General features: G+C 36.8%; 1 protein-coding gene across 1 annotated transcript; it reads left to right on the top strand.

The window, feature by feature from the left end:
* Positions 1 to 18,090: 18,090 nt before the first annotated feature.
* LOC110876663 lies at positions 18,091 to 18,969 on the top strand. Its single transcript, XM_022124827.1, has one exon. The coding sequence runs from the start codon at positions 18,091 to 18,093 to the stop codon at positions 18,967 to 18,969; it is 879 nt and encodes a 292-aa protein (XP_021980519.1).
* Positions 18,970 to 19,504: the final 535 nt, after the last annotated feature.

The raw sequence follows: 19,504 nt of genomic DNA, 5'->3' as shown, positions 1-19,504 counted from the left end.
GCTTTACGGTTTCAGGGGTGGAGTACAGGCGAGGTTACTACCTAGCCGATGGGATATACCCAACGTACTCGACAATCGTTAAAACTATCCCGCACCCGACCGACGACAAAAGGAAAAAGTTTGCAAAGTTTCAAGAGGGCGCAAGAAAAGATATTGAACGGACTTTTGGTGTTCTACAAAAAAAATGGCACATCATTTCTATTCCAGCACGTTCGCAAACACCAAGGAGGTTACGACACATTATGTACGCTTGTATCATCCTTCATAACATGATCATTGAAGACGAAGGTAGAGCGATATGCGATTACGACGAAAACGCGTCTGCTGGAAATTCTGTTCCAGTTAGTGAGGAACAACAAGATTTGAACACCTTCGCCCTACGTAACGAGTACACACACCACAACCTACAAGCGGACTTGGTGGAGTACATTTGGAACAACACTCAAAACGAACCCGCCCACCACATGGAAGACGACGACTAGTAGCTTATTTTAATATGTTAGGATATTTTTAAGTTTTTTTTTTTAACTTTAGGTTTTTCATTTTATGTTTTTTTTAGTTTATTTTTTTTAAGTTTAAATTTTTTTTTAAGTTTATGTAATGTTTTTTAATATTAATGAAAATATTTTATTACTTTATTTGTTAAATGTTTAAAAAAAGTTGAAGATTAAAAAAAGTAAAAAAAAAATATAAAAGTGGTGGAGGATGATGACTAGGACCATCCTCCCATGCCCCCTAGTTTTGGAGGATGATCCATCCTTGGGAGGACTATGATGTGTCGCCTACGTGGCGGATCATCCTCCAAGGATGGTCCATCACCATACCATGTAGTCTAAAGGTTTAGTCACAGGAGTACATGGAAGTTGCAAAGAAAGCACTGAATTTTATCACAGAGTGCACAATTTACCCTCCACTCAAGTTTTGAATATATTCTAAGTTTTATGTGGGTTGTAAAACTATTTTATTGAGATAAAATTATCACAGAGTGCACAATTTACCCTCCATTCGCAGCAAAACTTGATTTAATAGTTGACAAAACACTGAAAAATGGTTAAGGGTGGTGGCTGGAGGTGGCCGTGGTGGTTGTGGTGGTGAATGGCGGTGGCAGTGGTGGCAGGGGGTAATATCACAGAGTGCGCAAAACACAGGGGGTAATATGAAAGGGCATTATAGTCATTTCAAGTTATAGTCAACAGATTAGTCAACAAATTTGAGGCTGGGGGGTAAGGTTGCAACATAACAGCAAACAGTGGGGGGTAAAATTGCAATTATTTCGTTAGGAGGGGTAAGGGTGCCAATCACCCCTAACCACAGGGGGTAAAATTGCAGTTTACTCAAACCATTAACATGGTGTATATTATTCCAGATAAGTAGTACACGTCGTTAAAAAACTAAGTTCATCCGTAGTCATAAGGCCCCTTTGGGGGCGTTATGCGACATGTGGCATGCCATGTCACCACGGGGATTTATGGGGCGTTATGCAAGTTGAGGCCGTAGTCATAAAGCCCCTTTGTCATTTTTTTTTTTTGATAAAAATGATAACAATCGAGAAGATCAAATAAGTCTGACAGTATGAACCTTCAATTCAAACATTGAAATTTCGGATAGCCGCAAAAAATCCGGCTCGCCCCATTTCCCGATTTTAATCCTTTTTCTCCTTTTTTCGGCGAAATACCTTATTAGCTTAGGGTCGCTTACAATATCTAATTGTCGGTATGAAAGTGATTTGTGGTAATCAAAGACTCTTATTAAAAATTTCAACTTCATTTGAATTGAATTTCTGAACATTCTTTTCTATTTCTATAATTCATTTCTTACTCATTATTTTAATTTTCATTTTTTTAAATTAATTTCTAAGTTTTTTAAAATTAAAATTCATTTCATTAAATAAAAAAAGAGTACAATAAAATAAAAAAAACATTAAACTAGAATTAAAAAAAAAATTAAACTAGAATAAAAAAATTACACAATCAAAGGTTATATTTTTTTTTCAATCCGCTCCTTTTGTGCCAACGTCATTTTCAAAGCATTTCCCGTTAAGTGGTCGTGCGATTTCGAGTAGAAGTCAAAGTCGTGAGCCCATTGTCTATCCCGCATAATCTCCGTAACTTCGCGGTTCTCCTCCATACGTTTAGTACCGAGTTCGTGTATGTCTTGAAGTCGCTTGTTTATCTCTGAAAATGCATTACTCATTTCCGTTCCCATTGACATCGACAACGACTCGGGCTTTTTCGCCCGCCTACTTCTTCCGGGCGGTCTTGGTAGTTCTTCCACGGGCTCGTCATCCGGAATATCCTCGTTCACCTCGGTGTTTCGAGCGTCGGAGGTTGGCGTTTCGGGTTCACCCGACTCGTTTGTTTTGGACCTCTTTGACGGCCGTTTATTTTCCGACCGACCCCTCGGAGTTGAGATGTTGGCCCATTTGGGGCTATGGCGAAGGATTTGCCAACACCTCATGTACGGGAAATGGCCATTACCATCTGTATACTCGACCAACGCCGCTTGCGTAATGTCCTCGTCCTTGCTTCCACTTATCCATCCGGCAAAAGTGCGTTGGTACACGGTTTGAAAGTTCGTGCATTTTTTGTTTATATCGGTCCACTTGCCCGATATAGAGTCTGGTGGGCGGTATTCGTCTCCTTTACCCATGAGATCGAAAAAAAGCTCTCGTATTCGGCCCCAAAAAACTGATTTATTTTGATTGTTTGCTAAAAAAAAAGATATAATTAATTAGTCTAAAATTAAAAAAAAAACTCAAATAAAAACAGAATATATAAAAACAGAAAATTAATTAAAAAAAACTGAAAATAAATAAAAACAGAAAACAATTAAAAACAGAATATATAAACTGAAAAATAAATAAAAACAGAAAATAATTAAAAAAACTGCAAAAAACAGAAAAAAAAAAGAAAAAAACGGACAAAACAGAAAAAAACAAAAAAAAACGGAAAAACAGAAAAAAATAAAGAAATTTAAAAAATATACCTATAACTGGGTCCTCTGACACATCGATCCAAGCGCGGGTTAACGCATACTCCTCATCGGACTCCCACGATATACCTATAACCGTTTTCCTTTTCCTTTTTGCGTCTCCGCTACTTCGGGTTGTGTTTCCGGAACAACATCGGGTTCGTGTAGTGGGGAGCCGAAAGCTTGAGCCGACCCGAACGCTTGAGATGACCCCATTCCATCGGTGTTTTGATTCGAGTTCCACCCGTAGAGATTCAGGTTCCATGATAGCGGTTGGTTCAAAAGATTCATGAACCCGGGATTTTGTTGATTGTAATCGAGAAAACCGGAGCCGAAAGGGTTGGGTCGAGTGGGAACCGACGACACGGGGCGAGTAGGATTACCACTTTGGTTTGGGTCTGCACTTGATCGGGGAGGAATGAAGCCACGGTTGAATGGATGCATTGTATAAAATATTTAAGGATTTCTAAAAAATTGGTAGAGAGAAAGAGTGTTTGAGTGTGTGTGGATTTAAAAATATAGGAAAGGGGGTATTATTTAAAGGAAAGTTTGAAAATAATTGATTTTTTTTTAATTATAAATTTACAACGGTCAAAAACAAACAAAACCATTCAATAACGCCGCTATCCACATCGCGCCGTTCAAAATTTTTTGGACATACCGCCCTTCGTGGCGGTGTTGAGGGGCGCTTTCCGGCGCTATGTGTGGGCATACCGCCCCACTACACACTGTCTAATAGACGGAAAGGATTGTAATCCGAACTAAATTTTTTTTTTTGTAAAAATCTTTGGTTAAAAGTTGAAAATGGAAAATGAATTTCACCAATTAAAATGCATACCGAGGGAAATTATAAATAAAAATACCGAGCTGTGGAATGGGAGAAGGATCCGAGTTCAGCGGTATGGAGGCAATTAAGTGTCCTTATGGCGAGAATGAACCAAGTGAACATCAAAAATTGCAATGACATTTGGAAATGGTCTTATAGTTCGGAGGAAGTTTTCTCTGTTAAGCAGGTTAGATTGGAGCTGACGGAACCCGACACGGGACAAGCGGACACGGGATACTGGTTTTTTCGGAATTCTTGGGCCAGTCCTAATAAGAGTAATTTTTTGTTGTGGCGGGCTGTGCACGGGAGTGTGGCGTCAAAGACTGAGCTCGCACGAAGAGGGGTCTCGGTGCAGAACTGTTTGTGCTCTCGGTGCAGAACTGTTTGTGCTCTCGGTGCGGGCTAAGCGAAGAGTCTACGAACCACCTTTTTGTTAATTGTGTGTGGGCTAGGTGTATATGGTGGAACGTCCTTGCGTGGGTGCGAATCCCTTTCCCAGCAAGTTGTAATTCTCTCGATGACCTGCTCCGTTTTATTGCGGACCGCCCTGGCAGTAAAAACTGGAAGAGGATTGTTAACACGATAGCGGCGGCAACTGTTTGGAGGCTTTGGCTCGCTCGTAATCAGAAAGAGTTCGAGGACAACTTCCTTCCAATCTCGAAGACGCTAGAAGGGATTAAGACTCGTTCTTATGGATAAAGAACCGTTCGAAGTTCGTAAATCTTGCTTGGGAAAACTGGAACCTGTTTTTTATTACTGATATGCTGTAATGTTTTTTTTGTTTGTTGTTCGGTTTTTTCCGTTGTTTTGTTCCCAGTTTCTTGCTGACTCTTTATATTTAAATATAAAGTGAGTTGCCGTTCAAAAAAAAAATACCGAGCTTAATATTTTAACACTTTTTAAATAACTTCATTTAAAACCTAAATATGAACTATCTAAAAACCACTAAACTAAATTAAATAGATTAACAACTCAACTCGTAAGTGGTAGATAAATTAGATAAATTAGAGAAATTACTTTTGGGGTGGGACGATGAGATTGACAAAACGAGTTGGTATGCGTGGGATAAAGTTGTGGCGCCCCGACTAAGTATGGGGGATATTAGGTTGGCATCCTTACGAGACGCAAATTTGAGTTTGTTATCCAAGTGGTGGTGGTGGCACTTTAAAACAAATCAAGGTGGCGCAACGTTGTGTGGTCTATTCACGGGAGTGGTAGGGGTTGGAATTGCATTCCGGTAAAGGTATCGATCGGCAGCGCCTGGAAGCAGATCGCGAGTATTCCAGTTTTGTTGGATAGGCTCCATATCGGTTCTAATCATTGTATAAAAGGGAATCTCAAGAGTGGCACCACTATTCTGTTTTGGCGAGACTGGTGGGTTTCGGATGACATTTTGCAGGATAAGTTTCCTCTACTTTTTGCTTTGGAGAAGAATAAGTGTTGTGTAGTTTCGGACCGGATGTCGACTTCTTCACAGGCCACGTAGTTCTCATGGGATTGGAGAAGAAGTCCTTTCTCGGATGATGAGCAGATTGAGTTCGATGATCTGTCCTCTATGTTAGCTGATGTATCGACGTCTCCATGTAACGATACCTGGACTTGGACAGTGGGTGGGTCAACTGGTTTCTCGGTTCGTAATGTTAAGAATTGTATTTTTGAAGCGGTTAATGTTTTACCGGTATCCTCTTTTGAGTGGTGTAATTGGGTTCCTAAAAAGGTTGGTGTTGTTGCGTGGAGGGCTTTTCTGGACCGTCTTCCAACCACTGACGCGTTGTTGAGGCGGAATATCCAGGTTGGGTTGCAATTGTGTAGTATTTGTGAGTCGAATGTGGAGTCGGTAGACCATTTATTCACCGGGTGCCCAGTATTTATGGAGGTTTGGCAGGTTGTTTTTGCATGGTGTTAAGTTCCATCCTTCTTCGCCTTCCATGTTCGAGACTTGCTAAATTTTCACTTGACGGCAAGGAATGGTGCTCGTGTAAGAAAGGCTTTTTATGGGGTTATCTTGACGACCTTTTGGGGTGTTTGGAAAGCTAGGAATGATCACATTTTTAACCAAAAACATATTTCGGTTCGGAAAGTCATTGATGAGATTAAAGTTATGAGCTATCTGTGGATAACGAATCGGGGCAGGATGACGGATATGTCTTGGGAAGTTGGGGCAGATTTGATTCGGCTAGGATGGGATAATTCTCGGATTTTGGTGTTTTATATTATGTTGGGTTTTTTTTCGGTTTTGTATCCCGGATTTTGTTTGCTAGCTCCTTGCTAGCTTTTTGAATAAAGTTTGTTGGCCGTTCAAAAAAAAAAAAAAAAAAAAAAACAACAACTCAACTTGTGTATTAAATGATTCATGTTTGAGTCAACCATTTATTAAATGGGGTGGGTTTGCCAACGTGGGCTAGTCTACTTGGTAGAGACTCTTGTCTCTTAAGGGGAGGTTTTGGGTTCAATCCCAATCAAGGAGTAGTTTAGGATTAAATTTGATGTAAGTTAGGAATGAGCAAACATTGTCATTAAAAAAAATGGGGTCATTTTTGGTTAACCTTTAAAACATACAACTATATTATCCAACTCAAAACATGATTATTGTAATGTCGTGTCAAAAATTACCAACCGAAATGCAAAATATATAGGTTCAAACTATTTTAACGCATAGACATATAGTAACATATACATTTCCTTGATGGGGAATAGTAAACTTATGTAATTGGGCAAAAGTAGGGATGGCAAACACACCTAAACCTTGGGAACGATTGTGGCAATTTACTTGAAAGAAAATCATGTTTAAAGTTTTCAAGTTGGATGTATTGTGTATATGTCAATATGATGAGTTATCTTCAGGTTTGTGTGTATCACAAGATTATATGATCCTTCAGCACATGAATACGATCGGTTTAATTACACCCTCGCCAAAAGTAGTAGCTACAGCTCAGAAAAGGCCTTTTCAACAAGTCTCACATTTGGCCATCATGATTTTTTTTTTAGTTTTCCTAAAATAGTAGATTCTAAAATTGGTAAAGAACAATCATTTAAGTCGGAATGAGTCCCCAGGACCCGGAACAATGGCTTCTACCAACACCTACTTCATATCATATTCATATGAACGTAATCATATATTAAATTCTCTACAAAATCACGTGAGTGTTGGTCTACTTGCAAAGCTTAAAGTAAACAACAAAATACAAACCCATGTAATTAATATAGAGAATCCAAAATCAAATCCCCCATACCACATTGTTGGTTATTTGCTTGTTCCATAAGTTCTTTATTTATTTATTACAACCACCATAATGTTCATCTTCTAGCAACATATGGCTCAATTCGTGCTCTCTTCATTTTCTTTCAATATCTTTTACTTCTATATTTAGCAAACTTCCTTATCTAAAACCGATTATAAATACTATCGTTTCCCTAAAGTCTCGTATTTTCAAATCTTCCACCAACAACGGCTACTTGCATCAAATATAGTCATATTGTGTTATTTTTCTTGCTTTGTTATATACACTACGTTAAAATCCTTTATACTACATAGATTGAATAAATTTAATGATAAAAAGGTTATTTTTCTTGCTTTGTTATATATATAGTGTTTGGTATATAGAAATGAGAGGAAGAGTGGAACAAAACTAATGTGAAGGAATGAAAAAAAAGGTGTTTGGTTGATCAATGGAATAAAATCACTTATTATCTCGTCCATTGCATTCTCTCTAAAACACCTCAAATTCATTTTATCCATTCCCTTTTTTTTTTCCATTCTATTCCCTCTTTCACCCTACAACACCTCCACCACCCTCCCATCACCACCGCCGCAACCACCACTATTGCCACCCATCCACCACCGCCGGTCAAATTATTCATTTTTCTAATATTTTAACGAATATAATTTTGAACTTTGTGATATTTTGGTGAATTAAAAAAATAATTATGTGAAGACTTAAATAACTATCTAAAATTAAATTTATATTGAATATCTAAAAAGGGTAGGGATAGTGTACATTAATTCAGAAGTTTGAGAAGTGTATTATAACACTATATATAACACTGAATAACACCATATAAACACCGTATAACACAATGTAATACCATATAACACTATATAACACTATGTAACACTATATAACACTATATAACAATATATAACACTATACATCTATCATAGACATGCTATCAGACAAAATATAGTATTATATTTGTTATAATATAGTGTTACATAGTGTTATATGGCGTTATATAGTGTTACATAATGTTATACGGTTTTATATGGTGTTATATAGTGTTATATATAGTGTTATAATACACTTATCACACTTCTGGATTAATGTACATGATCCTCTACCTATAATATGTTCTTTTAATATCATTATTTAATAGGATAGAGATGCGGGAAACCAAAGTTCAGATGTCCTAAAATGGTGTAAGTATCCAAAAGTTTTTTTATTTATTAGTTATAAAGATATGTCAGAAAGAGAAAAAATATTTATACAAGAGTATAAAAAATAAATTTGATTGTTGCAAGTATCTGAGGTGGATGTGTGGTCACACAAGATTAGACCGAATAAGAAATGAGTTTTTTGGGGAAATGTTAGAGATAACTAGAATCTTAGATAAGATTACGAAGGGGAGATTAAGATGGTTTATGCATGTGAAGAGGAGACAAGTAACGACGCTAGTTAGAGTAGTGGAAACCCTTATTGTTGATAGAAGGAGGGGTAAAGGTAGACCCAAATTGACTTTGGATGAACATATTAGGCAGGATTTGATAGATATGCGCATATATGAGGACATGGTCCATGATAGGAGTTCATGAAGACGTAGGATTAAGGTTAAGAATTTTTAGGAGTTAGGTTAGATGTCGCCGGGTGTTGTCATAAGGGGCATAGATTTACCTACGCTTTAGGTGGACTTGGAGTGTGATTTCTTACCATATGTATATGCATATAAATGAAAATGTGTAGAAGAGGAGAAGAACAAATGATGAAGTGACTCGTGACGTGTAGTACTATTCATAAGCTTCCTTTATTAATATATAGGATAATATGTTGTTCTATGATGTTATACTTACCTTCACTTTACTGTGTTTTGCTTCCACCACTTCTTTTGTTATGGGTAACTTTACTATGTTTTGCTTCCATCACCTCTTTTGTCATGGGTAGCTTTCTAGTACTCTTTTAGTGCTAGTTGTTATAAAGTTGGAGGGTCTCTCTAAAAGTAGCATCTCTATTCTCAAAGACAGAGGGAAGATTTGTCTACATCCCACCCTCCCCAGACTTTACCATTAACTTTTGTGTTTGTAGAATTTAGTGAGCATGGTTGTTGTTATTGTTGAAACTCTCATTTGATTGAGAAACAATACTAAGAAATATTTAAATCAACTTCAATCATTGATGGAGTAAAACAAAAAAAAAAAAACAATTAACAATAGAAAGATTAATAAGATATTTGTGAGGAAGAGCCTGGATTTATTTTGAATCTTCATAATTAACGTGTGCAAAAATGTGTGAATGAATGCATAAAAATATCTTGAGCTACACATATAAACACCCAAAACAATTTTCATTCTAGCATACTTATTCTACTTGACACATAATCACCTCCAAGATTATTATTCTTGGAGGTTGCATCCCTATCGCTTCATACAGGGGTGACAATTCAAGCCACGAACAAAAAAAAAACAAGTTTTGGGTCAGTTAAGCTAACATGACCTGTTATGTTATATAGGTCAATCCGAACACAATATGTTTAATAAATGGGTTAACCTAAACATTACCTATTTAATAAGTGGCTTACCTGATCACAGTGTTTGATAAATGGGTTAACCTAATCATGACCTGTTATATGATATAGGTAACGATTGCCAATTGCGTCACACACAACTCTCAGGCTTGGGGTTGCATGACACGACGTGCCAAGACATGGTACCCCAACTATGCCCACTTGAGACACTTTAAGTGATATTGGTCATGTAATGCAAATGTGTGGAACTGGCCCATATAATATAGGAATCCTGATTCAACCTCTCACCAATACTGTAGGCCCATTGTAGGGTAATCACTAACAAAGGGGTTCCGATAAATTGGTTCGATTATCTCCACATTCAGATGGCATAGCAATATCCATTTTGTTTGCAATTTAGCTTTTACTAGCAACAAGACCTGCGCGCATTGCGGCTCGGATACATCGCAAATATTGAATGGATTATTCCAAACACTATGTGATGCGTTAACCATATGAAAACGCACATTTTGAGGAATCGAATTGAACTCAATGTAACCTATATAAGCATTGCGATTAGATCAAAACGTGTAGTGAATCGAGTTTATACCGTACAATCATAACGTATAATGTGTGACCTGACTCATACATAGAAAACATTGACGGGTATAAAGGAAAAACCGACACGTGTAATCAAAAGAGATTAATTAGAGCTTTTGAAAAGAGGGAAACATAATCTGACTCCACTTGCTTCAAAACAAAAGTTACGAAACATACATAAAAAACCACAAAAACGTATTGTATTTGACCTAACTCAGTTTAAAAAAAAAGTTTACGTTGAAACGCAAACCAACTCGAATTTATGCCAAAACGTAAATAAAAATATGCACGTAAAAAAGTTTTTAAACGAAAACGTATTATATTGATCTGACTCATTTCCATAAAAGGTTTAGGTTTAGGTCAAAACGTAGAGTAAATCGAATTTATACCAACACGTACATAAAAATATGCACGCAAAAATTTAGTTTTTTAAGCAAAGGAAGTATAGAGGTAAGCTCGAAAAAAATATTAGTATAAAACTTAATAGATTAAAAATGTTAGTAAAACTGTCTCAAGTAGCACCAATGTCACACCACTGCCAACGACCACCAACATCAGAAAAACTCATAAAACTAAAACAAATAAAGGGGAAAAAACAACACCGGACGAAATCAGGCGTAAAACCGTTGAATCACGCACACCTGTTGCGGCATGTTAATGTGAAGAAATTAGATCGAAACGTAAAACGTAGAAAAGAATAAATAATTGATCCAGGACTCGCGCGTTGCGACGAATCTGTCAAACGGGGAAAAATAGACACGTTGCGACAACTCTCTGTCAAACGGAAAAAATAGACGAAAAAAATGTTGAACCCCATACACACGTTGTGGCATGTTAACTCGAAAAATTTAGAACAAAACATAAAATGGAAAACTTGCGAAAGATGATATGTATGGGGGACCAAATTTGAAAATCAAGGGATTTTTACATATTTCCCCCTCCTAAGAGGGTTTATTACATATTTCCCCAAACAAAAGAAACAATTACACATTTCCCTTTTTTTAAGAAATTACTCAATTACCCTTTTCTAATTCTCATAATCTTCTCCCATCTTCATAATCTTTCCTTTTCCCACGCGTAACCCTACATCACAGACGCCACCGGTAATCCCCTAGAGTCCTCTTCCCCGTTCCCCTGGCAATCTCATTTGTTTCCCACATCGAACCCCACACGAGCAGAGGACGACTAGACTGTATGTTGATTGTTGTTTTATGTTTTAGTTCTATTAATCGTTGTTGTTATTCTCTTTGGTAATCTATGATGTTAAGAAACTACAAGATTATGTAAAAGAGAAGTCGTTTTTGATATCCGAACAAGGTGTTCTTGCTGACAAGATCTGTTCAGGAGTTTTGAAGTCAATGATCACATTACAAGACAAACCAAAGGGAGTGTTTTCTACTATTGTATATTTGTTTTGGATTATTTATGTTAAACATAAGATGGTGTTTATAATCTTAAATATTTGATCACCAGTTAAACTTCATAAAGACGAATGGAATTGTTTGAAAAGAGTAGGAAGTAGAAAATTTGAGGAAATATTACTTGAATCTCGGGGAAATATGTATTTGATTGATGATATTATAAAGGAGAAATATGTAAATATTCATTTAATTAGTTCATTAAGGGTAAAATAGTCATTCAATAAGAGTAGTTTTAATGAAAATGGGAAATATGTAATATATATGAGTTAGGGAGGGGAAATATGTAATTTGTTATAAATGCAGATATATTCTCCTTTAATTCTCCTCCTAATTCTCCTCCTAAGTTATTATTCTTTCAGTTACTTTTTGACCACATAGTTTAGAGTTACATTTTGACTACTGTATATATATATATGTGATCGATAAATGATAAGTACACACTTCTCATTTTTCTTATTTCATTTCACGTTATCAGCTTTCTTATTTCATTTCACGTTATCAGCACGATAAGACTATGGTTTTTTTTTTCGTTTGGATCTTGTTTAAACTCTTATGGTATGTTATGTTTGAACTATTGTTATGTTTTCATTAAAATCTTTGTGATGTTTGATTCATTTTTGTGTGATGTGATTTTTTTATATACTCAAGCAAGTAGTTCGTTATATTAATTATTTTATTATTTCCAGAGGAAATATGTTTACAAGCTTCAATAAAGCTATCATTGGTGATGAATGTCTCGTAGATAGTGGTACTACTAACACTATTCTCAAACATAAGAAATTTTTCTCTGAGTTATCTCCTGCAGAGACACTTGTTGGTACTATTTCTGGTGTATGTGATCTTATAGAAGGCTCTGGAAGAGCAAGCATCATATTACCATCGGGTACTAAACTAATTATAAATCTAGTAAATCAAGACGAAATTTACTTAGTTTTAAAAGTATTCGACAAAATGGTTACCACCTCAAAACAACATCCGAAAATAATATTGAATACTTACAAATTACTTCAAATAAAAATGGTAAAGATACCATTGTAGAAAAGCTAAAAGCTTTATCCTCTGGATTATATTGTACCAATATTACTTCTATTGAATCATACATGGTGGTGAGTAACCATAAGGTACTAGATAAAGACACATTCACAATATGGCATGACCGACTAGGTCACCCTGGTAACATAATGATGAGGCGAATAATTAAAAGTGCAAATGGGCACCCTCTTAAGAATTTAAAAGTCTTGTTATCACAAGATTTATCATGTGTGGCATGCTCTCTAGGCAAACTCATTACTCGACCCTCACCAACTAAGTTGACACAAGAAAACCCCTCATTTTTGGAAAGAATCCAAGGGGACATCTGTGGGCCTATACATCCTCCTTGTGGTCCATTTCGCTATTTCTTAGTCTTAATTGATGCCTCATCGCGATGGTCACACATGAGTCTTTTAGCTACCCGAAATGTAGCATTTGCCCGACTATTAGCCCAAATCATACAGCTGAGAGCTCATTTCCCTGAAAATCCAATTAAAACCATACGAGTGGATAATGCAGGAGAATTCACATCCCAAGCTTTTAATGATTATTGTATGTCGATTGGGATAAATGTTGAACATCCAGTAGCTCATGTTCATACACAAAATGGTTTAGCTGAATCATTAATTAAACGATTACAAATAATCGCTAGACCTCTCCTGATGAGATGCAAATTGCCATCTTCTGCATGGGGACATGCTATTTTACATGCTGCTGCACTAATCCGATTAAGACCAACTGCCGATCATGAATACTCCCCATTACAACTGGTCTCCGGAAGAGAACCAAATCTGTCCCACCTCAAAATATTTGGTTGTGCGGTATATGTACCGATATCTCCACCACAACGTACCATTATGGGACCACAAAGAAGACTGGGCATTTACATCGGTTTTAACTCCCCGTCTATTATTAAATATTTAGAACCATTAACGGGTGACATGTTTACAGCACGCTTTGCTGACTGTCAGTTTAATGAGACAGTATTCCCAGTCTTAGGGGGAGATAAGACTAAAGAAAGACCGGTAACACAAGAGTTAACATGGAATGCATCATCATTATCGAATCTCGACCCCCGAAGTGGTCAATGTGAATCTGAAGTCCAAAAGATTATACATTTGCAAAGAATCGCAAATGAATTACCAGATGCATTCACATACACAAATAGGGTGACAAAGTCACATATACTAGCATCAAATGCACCTGCTCGAATTGAAGTAATCCCATAAGCGATTACCATACAAAGAAAACGTGGGAGACCAATAGGTTCCAAAGATAAAAACCCACGTAAGCGAAAAGAGCAGAATAAATCAGTTGGTGAAAATTTAATAACTGAAACCTTAGAAGAGGTAAATGTCCCAGAAGAGACAAATATAACTCCAGAGGAAAATGAAAATCCAGACGACACGCTGGTACCAAACGAAAACGAGATCTCTATCAATTATGTACAAAATAGTACAATATGGAACCGAAATAAAACATGTGTTAATGATATATTTGCATATGCTATAGCAACGGATGTATTAAATGAAAATGATTACATACCTAAAACTCTAGAAGAGTGCATGCACAGAGTTGATTGGCCAAAATGGCAAGAAGCCATAAAGGCTGAGTTGGGTTCGCTTGAAAAGCGAAATGTTTTCGGACCTGTAGTCCGAACACCCATAGACATCAAACCAGTAGGTTATAAATGGGTGTTTGCTATAAAAAGAAATGAAAAGAATGAGATTGTACGATACAAGGCACGTCTTGTAGCATAAGGGTTTTCCCAAATCCCAGGAGTTGATTATGAGGAAACGTATTCCCCTGTAGTGGATGCGATAACCCTTAGATTTATAATTGGCCTTGCAATCTCAGAAGGACTTCAAATGAGACTTATGGATGTCGTCACCACATACTTGTACGGGACACTAGAAAATGACATCTACATGAAAATCCCTAAAGGATTAAAAATGCCCGAAGCATTTAAATCAATACCTCGAGACATGTGTGCCATAAAGCTAAAAAGATCTTTATATGGTCTTAAACAATCTGGCCGCATGTGGTACAATCGGCTCAGTGAATATCTCGAAAAAGAAGGATACAAGTCTGATATAATCAGTCCATGTGTTTTTATAAAAAGATCACTCTCAAAATTCACTATAGTAGCAGTCTACGTTGATGATATAAACATCATCGAAGCTCCTGAAGAGATAGAAAAAACTGCTAATATATTAAAGAGAGAATTTGAGATGAAAGACCTTGGCACAACAAAATTATGTCTCGGCCTGCAGTTTGAGCATTTACGAAACGGTACATTCGTCCATCAGTCAAACTACATCCAGAAGATGTTAGTACGTTTTAATATGGACAAAGCTCATCCGTTTAGCATACCCATGGTTGTCCGACCGCTAGATCCTCAAAAGGATCCTTACCGCCCTCAAGAAGAAGGCGAAGAAATACTTGGTCTAGAAGTACCGTACTTAAGTGCGATCGGTGCCCTTATGTATCTTGCAAATAACACGAGACCTGATATTGCATTCTCGGTACATGTACTAGCGAGATACAGTTCAAACCCAACACGTAGACATTGGAATGGAATAAAACACATATTCCGATATATTTGCGGGACACAAGACTTAGGCCTTTTCTACCAGAAAGATCAAAAGTCCCAGATTGTTGGGTATGCTGATGCTGGATATCTATCAGATCCACATAAAGCAAAATCTCAAACAGGTTATGTATTCACATATGGTGGCACAGCAATTTCTTGGAAGTCAACTAAGCAAACACTTACAGCAACGTCATCAAATCATGCCGAACTAATTGCACTATATGAAGCTGGTCGAGAATGCGTGTGGTTGAGGTCAATGATTACTCACATACAAGAAGCATGTGCATTAGAACAGATCAAGAAGGAGCCGACAATTATTTATGAAGACAATGCTGCTTGCATAGCTCAGATCAAAGAAGGTTACATCAAGGGTGATCGAACAAAGCACATTTCACCAAAATTCTTCTCAACATATGACTTGCAGAAAGAAGGGGAAATTGATGTTTGCCAAATCAAGTCAAGTGAAAATTTAGCTGACCTATTTACAAAATCTTTACCAAGAAACAGTTTCGAGCAACTATCACACAAGATCGGTCTACGTAGATTGAAAGATGTTTGTTGAATTCAGGGGGAGAATTATACAAACTGTACTCTTTTTCCCTTAACTAAGTTTTGTCCCAATGGGTTTTCTTAGTAAGGTTTTTAATGAGGCAGTACAACTGATCCAGTAGTATCAGTTTATTCTATAGGTCCTGAAGTATCTATTTAATATCATCCTGAAGTATGTTATTAACTGTGTATAATAAATAATAATATATATCTGAGGGGGAGTGTTATAAATGCAGATATATTCTCCTTTAATTCTCCTCCTAATTCTCCTCCTAAGTTATTATTCTTTCAGTTACATTTTGACCACTTAGTTTAGAGTTACATTTTGACTACTGTATATATATATGTGATCGATAAATGATAAGTACACACTTCTCATTTTTCTTATTTCATTTCACGTTATCAGCTTTCTTATTTCATTTCATAATTAAATTTTATGATTGGGTAAATATGTAATAAGTCAGTTGTGGGCCTAAAATTTTGATCAGTTTTGGGCCGGGTATTCATAGTTTATTTTTGGGCCTTTTCGAGTTGATACTTTTCGGGTTGATACGGGGTTATTTTAAAAGTAATTTGACCTGTGTTTTGAGCTGATACAAGTATTTTTTGGGGGGACTAATTTAATTAAAAAATGTTTCAAAATCAGTTAACTCGCTTTGCACTAGTTGAACATGAAACAGGAACCACAACCCGACCTCCAAAGTTGAAAAGATCAGTCAATTTCAACAGTTGGAAAAACCAAATCAAATCCTTTTTCGAGTACACGGACTATAACCAATGGATCTCGATCACTGTCGGACCTCACGTCCCCATGACCGTTCGTGATGACATGCGTGTAGTTAACAACAATCCCTCGACTTACACAGATAAAGACAATGCATTGATTAAACGTGACCGCCGGGCTCACGCTACTTTAACAATGGCCCTATCAACGAACGACTACAACATGTTTGAAGAGTACACGACGGCGAATGAACTTTGGTTAGCATTGATTGATTTCTATGAAGGAGACAAGGAACTTATTCGAAACAAAAGGAACATGGTCCAAAAGGAATATGACATGTTCGGAAGTGTTCGTGGTGAAAGTTTGTCTGATCATATTACAAGGTTCATGAATTTGCTGACAAAGATAAAGAAAGCTGGAATTCCCGTTACCAACTGTGCTAAAATCAAAAGGTTGCTAGATTCACTACCAAAAGAATGGAGTATGCGGTGCATGAAGATTAAAAATGTCTTTATGAGGTATCCTACAACGCTGACAGATGTCGTGGACGCTTTAAAATCTCTTGAAATGACGGTGAATCAGATTGGTGTCACTCCAAAAGCAAGCCCAACAACACCTAACAACATGAGTTTCCCTTCCCCAATCAGTATAGGAAGTTCATCATCTGTTTCAGCTAGGATTCCAAATAATCTTCCAGCAAGTCCTGCAAAAACATCTTTAAGTGAAAAAGAAATGGTGGAAATTGCAAAGTCAACAACTGATAATGGGAAGAAAGTCACCGAGGAGGGTGATAAGGAGAAGCAGATTAAGAAGGTGGATGCAGGATTCAGTGAAGCAGGTAGAAAGAATGAAGAGAAGACGCCTGTTAAAGCCCAACAAGCAGAATCTAGCAAGGAGAAGGAAGAAAATGACTTGGTAAACAGCATACCTTACGAGTTCAAAGTAAAACTGTTCTCACAACCATGTGTTAATGTCGTGGCTCATTATAAATCTCTCAACCGTGACCTAATCAGAGAAAAGGACAGAGTTTTGCAATTTAACAAAGAATTAAAAGAAAACGAAGCTGCATATCAGAGAAAGTTAAACTCGACTTTAGCTAAAATGCAGACTTTGAAAGAATTTGTTTTCAAAAAAGATTTTGTCATAAATGATCTAACTGAAAGATTAGAAAAATCTCAAAATGAAAACAATAGATTGCAAATCATAATTGATAAGTGGAATGTCAGTAAAAAGGCACTGGTTGATATAAAAAATTGCCAACGACCGACATATGTGAAAGATGGTATTGGATACAAAGATAAGCTTGGAAATGAAAGAAAAATCTTTCCTCCTCCTCACAGCAAAAATTATGTACCCATGCCAACTCCTCATCCTAACAACGATTTAATTGATAAAAATGATTTGTTTGCTCAAAATATCAATTGTGAAAATGATAAAATTTCTAACATTTCTAAAAGCAATGCAGAGGTGATTGAGCGTGAGGAGGATGTGCGATGACGAATGTGGAGGTTCGAAGATAGGCATAGGCTATTCAGGCGACAGTTATTCCACCATTAACTGGTTCTCCTGGAATTGTAATAAGGAAAACAATACTTCGTTTCAAAATGACTGTAATGGCCATGTGCCTAAATTTAACATTCGGGATGACTGTAATGGCCGTATGCCTACATTTAAAAACCATAACCACGACAATGTAGTGATTCAATGTCGTGATTTAAATTCTGCTATTTGTGACGAAAAAGTTGTGTGTGAACCTCCCGTGTTTGTTCCAGAATTGAAACAAAACAGATTCGGAAAATTCCTCACCAAGGAAATTCCAGAATTTGTTCCATCTCATACAGGTATGTCAGAGTCTGATAAGGAGCCAAATGAAGAAAGCAGCAGTGAAGACTCAAGCACCACAACTTCAGAAGGTGGCGAAGGAAGCTCAAGTGAGGATCGTGATTCAGATTTTCAGTCATATCAAGAATGGGAAAGCTCAAATGACTCAGAAAATTCAGTAACAGATGCTGATAAAAAGGTTGAAAACCTTGAACCATCGGGTGTTCAAGAACCAACGACCCCAAATGACTCTGCAAGTCTTGAAAATCGAGATCCATTGGAAAAATACTTCGACGTTGATGATTGCACAAGTTCAGATGATGAATCAAAGAAAAATGGAAGTGTTGGGGAGTCAAAGATCAAAAGACCATCTGAAGTTGTCGAACATCACGTCTGTCAACATGCTAAGACAAGCTCAAAGCAATCCCCTCCCCTAGTTGCATCACACGGAACTGCAAAGTCTCAAAAGCCATTCAAGGCTTGTTTTAGGTGTGGAAAAGAAGGTCATGCGCTCAAGCAATGCCCAGAGCAACACGATCCAGACGGTAAAGGCAACCAGTATTGCTTTTCTGGATCAAAAGGTAAAAATCACACATCTTTGAAAGATCAGATGAAAAACTTTTCATCCAGGTCTCCACATGTGAAGCCGGTTTCACATGATTCAAAGATGAAAAAGGACCAATACATCAAAACCTCATTCTTTCCCTCCGGGTCTTAAACATAAAATTATTTCAAATTTTAAATCTTTTACAAACAAAATTTTTAAACCAACATAGGTTTGGCGAGTCAAACCAATGGTTGTAAAAGAAATCAATGAGGGAAAAGATTTGGTATATCGAGAGGTTTCTTATTTTGATGAAAGAGGACAACCCAAGACTACGATGGCTTGGGTTCTACTCTCTAACTGAATTGCTTATGAGTATAGGAACATACAAGGAGGACTGTTAGTAACACCGGTTATTATCAGTGGTTGTTCCATATGCAAGTTTAAAGAGGAGGAAAATAACAGGTTTGGTTATGGTATCTAACCTGGTCGTGCAATCAACACTGCTGTGACACACTCATTTTCTTGTTGACATATGTTTTTGTGTGCCTGGTGTGGAAGACTTTATTTTGTAAATATAGTTTTTCAGTAAATGGTTGTACATATATAAGATTTTAAGGGTGAGTATTAAAATACTTCCTAGACCATGAGATGTAATTATTGAAAAATAAACATGATCTTTTATGAGAAATGATAGGAACTAACTTGA

Source organism: Helianthus annuus, chromosome 9, assembly GCF_002127325.2.
Source record: "Helianthus annuus cultivar XRQ/B chromosome 9, HanXRQr2.0-SUNRISE, whole genome shotgun sequence".
Classification (NCBI taxonomy): Eukaryota; Viridiplantae; Streptophyta; class Magnoliopsida; order Asterales; family Asteraceae; genus Helianthus; species Helianthus annuus.
Note: the sequence above shows the minus strand (reverse complement) of the source record. Positions and strands in the feature narration are given on the sequence as shown.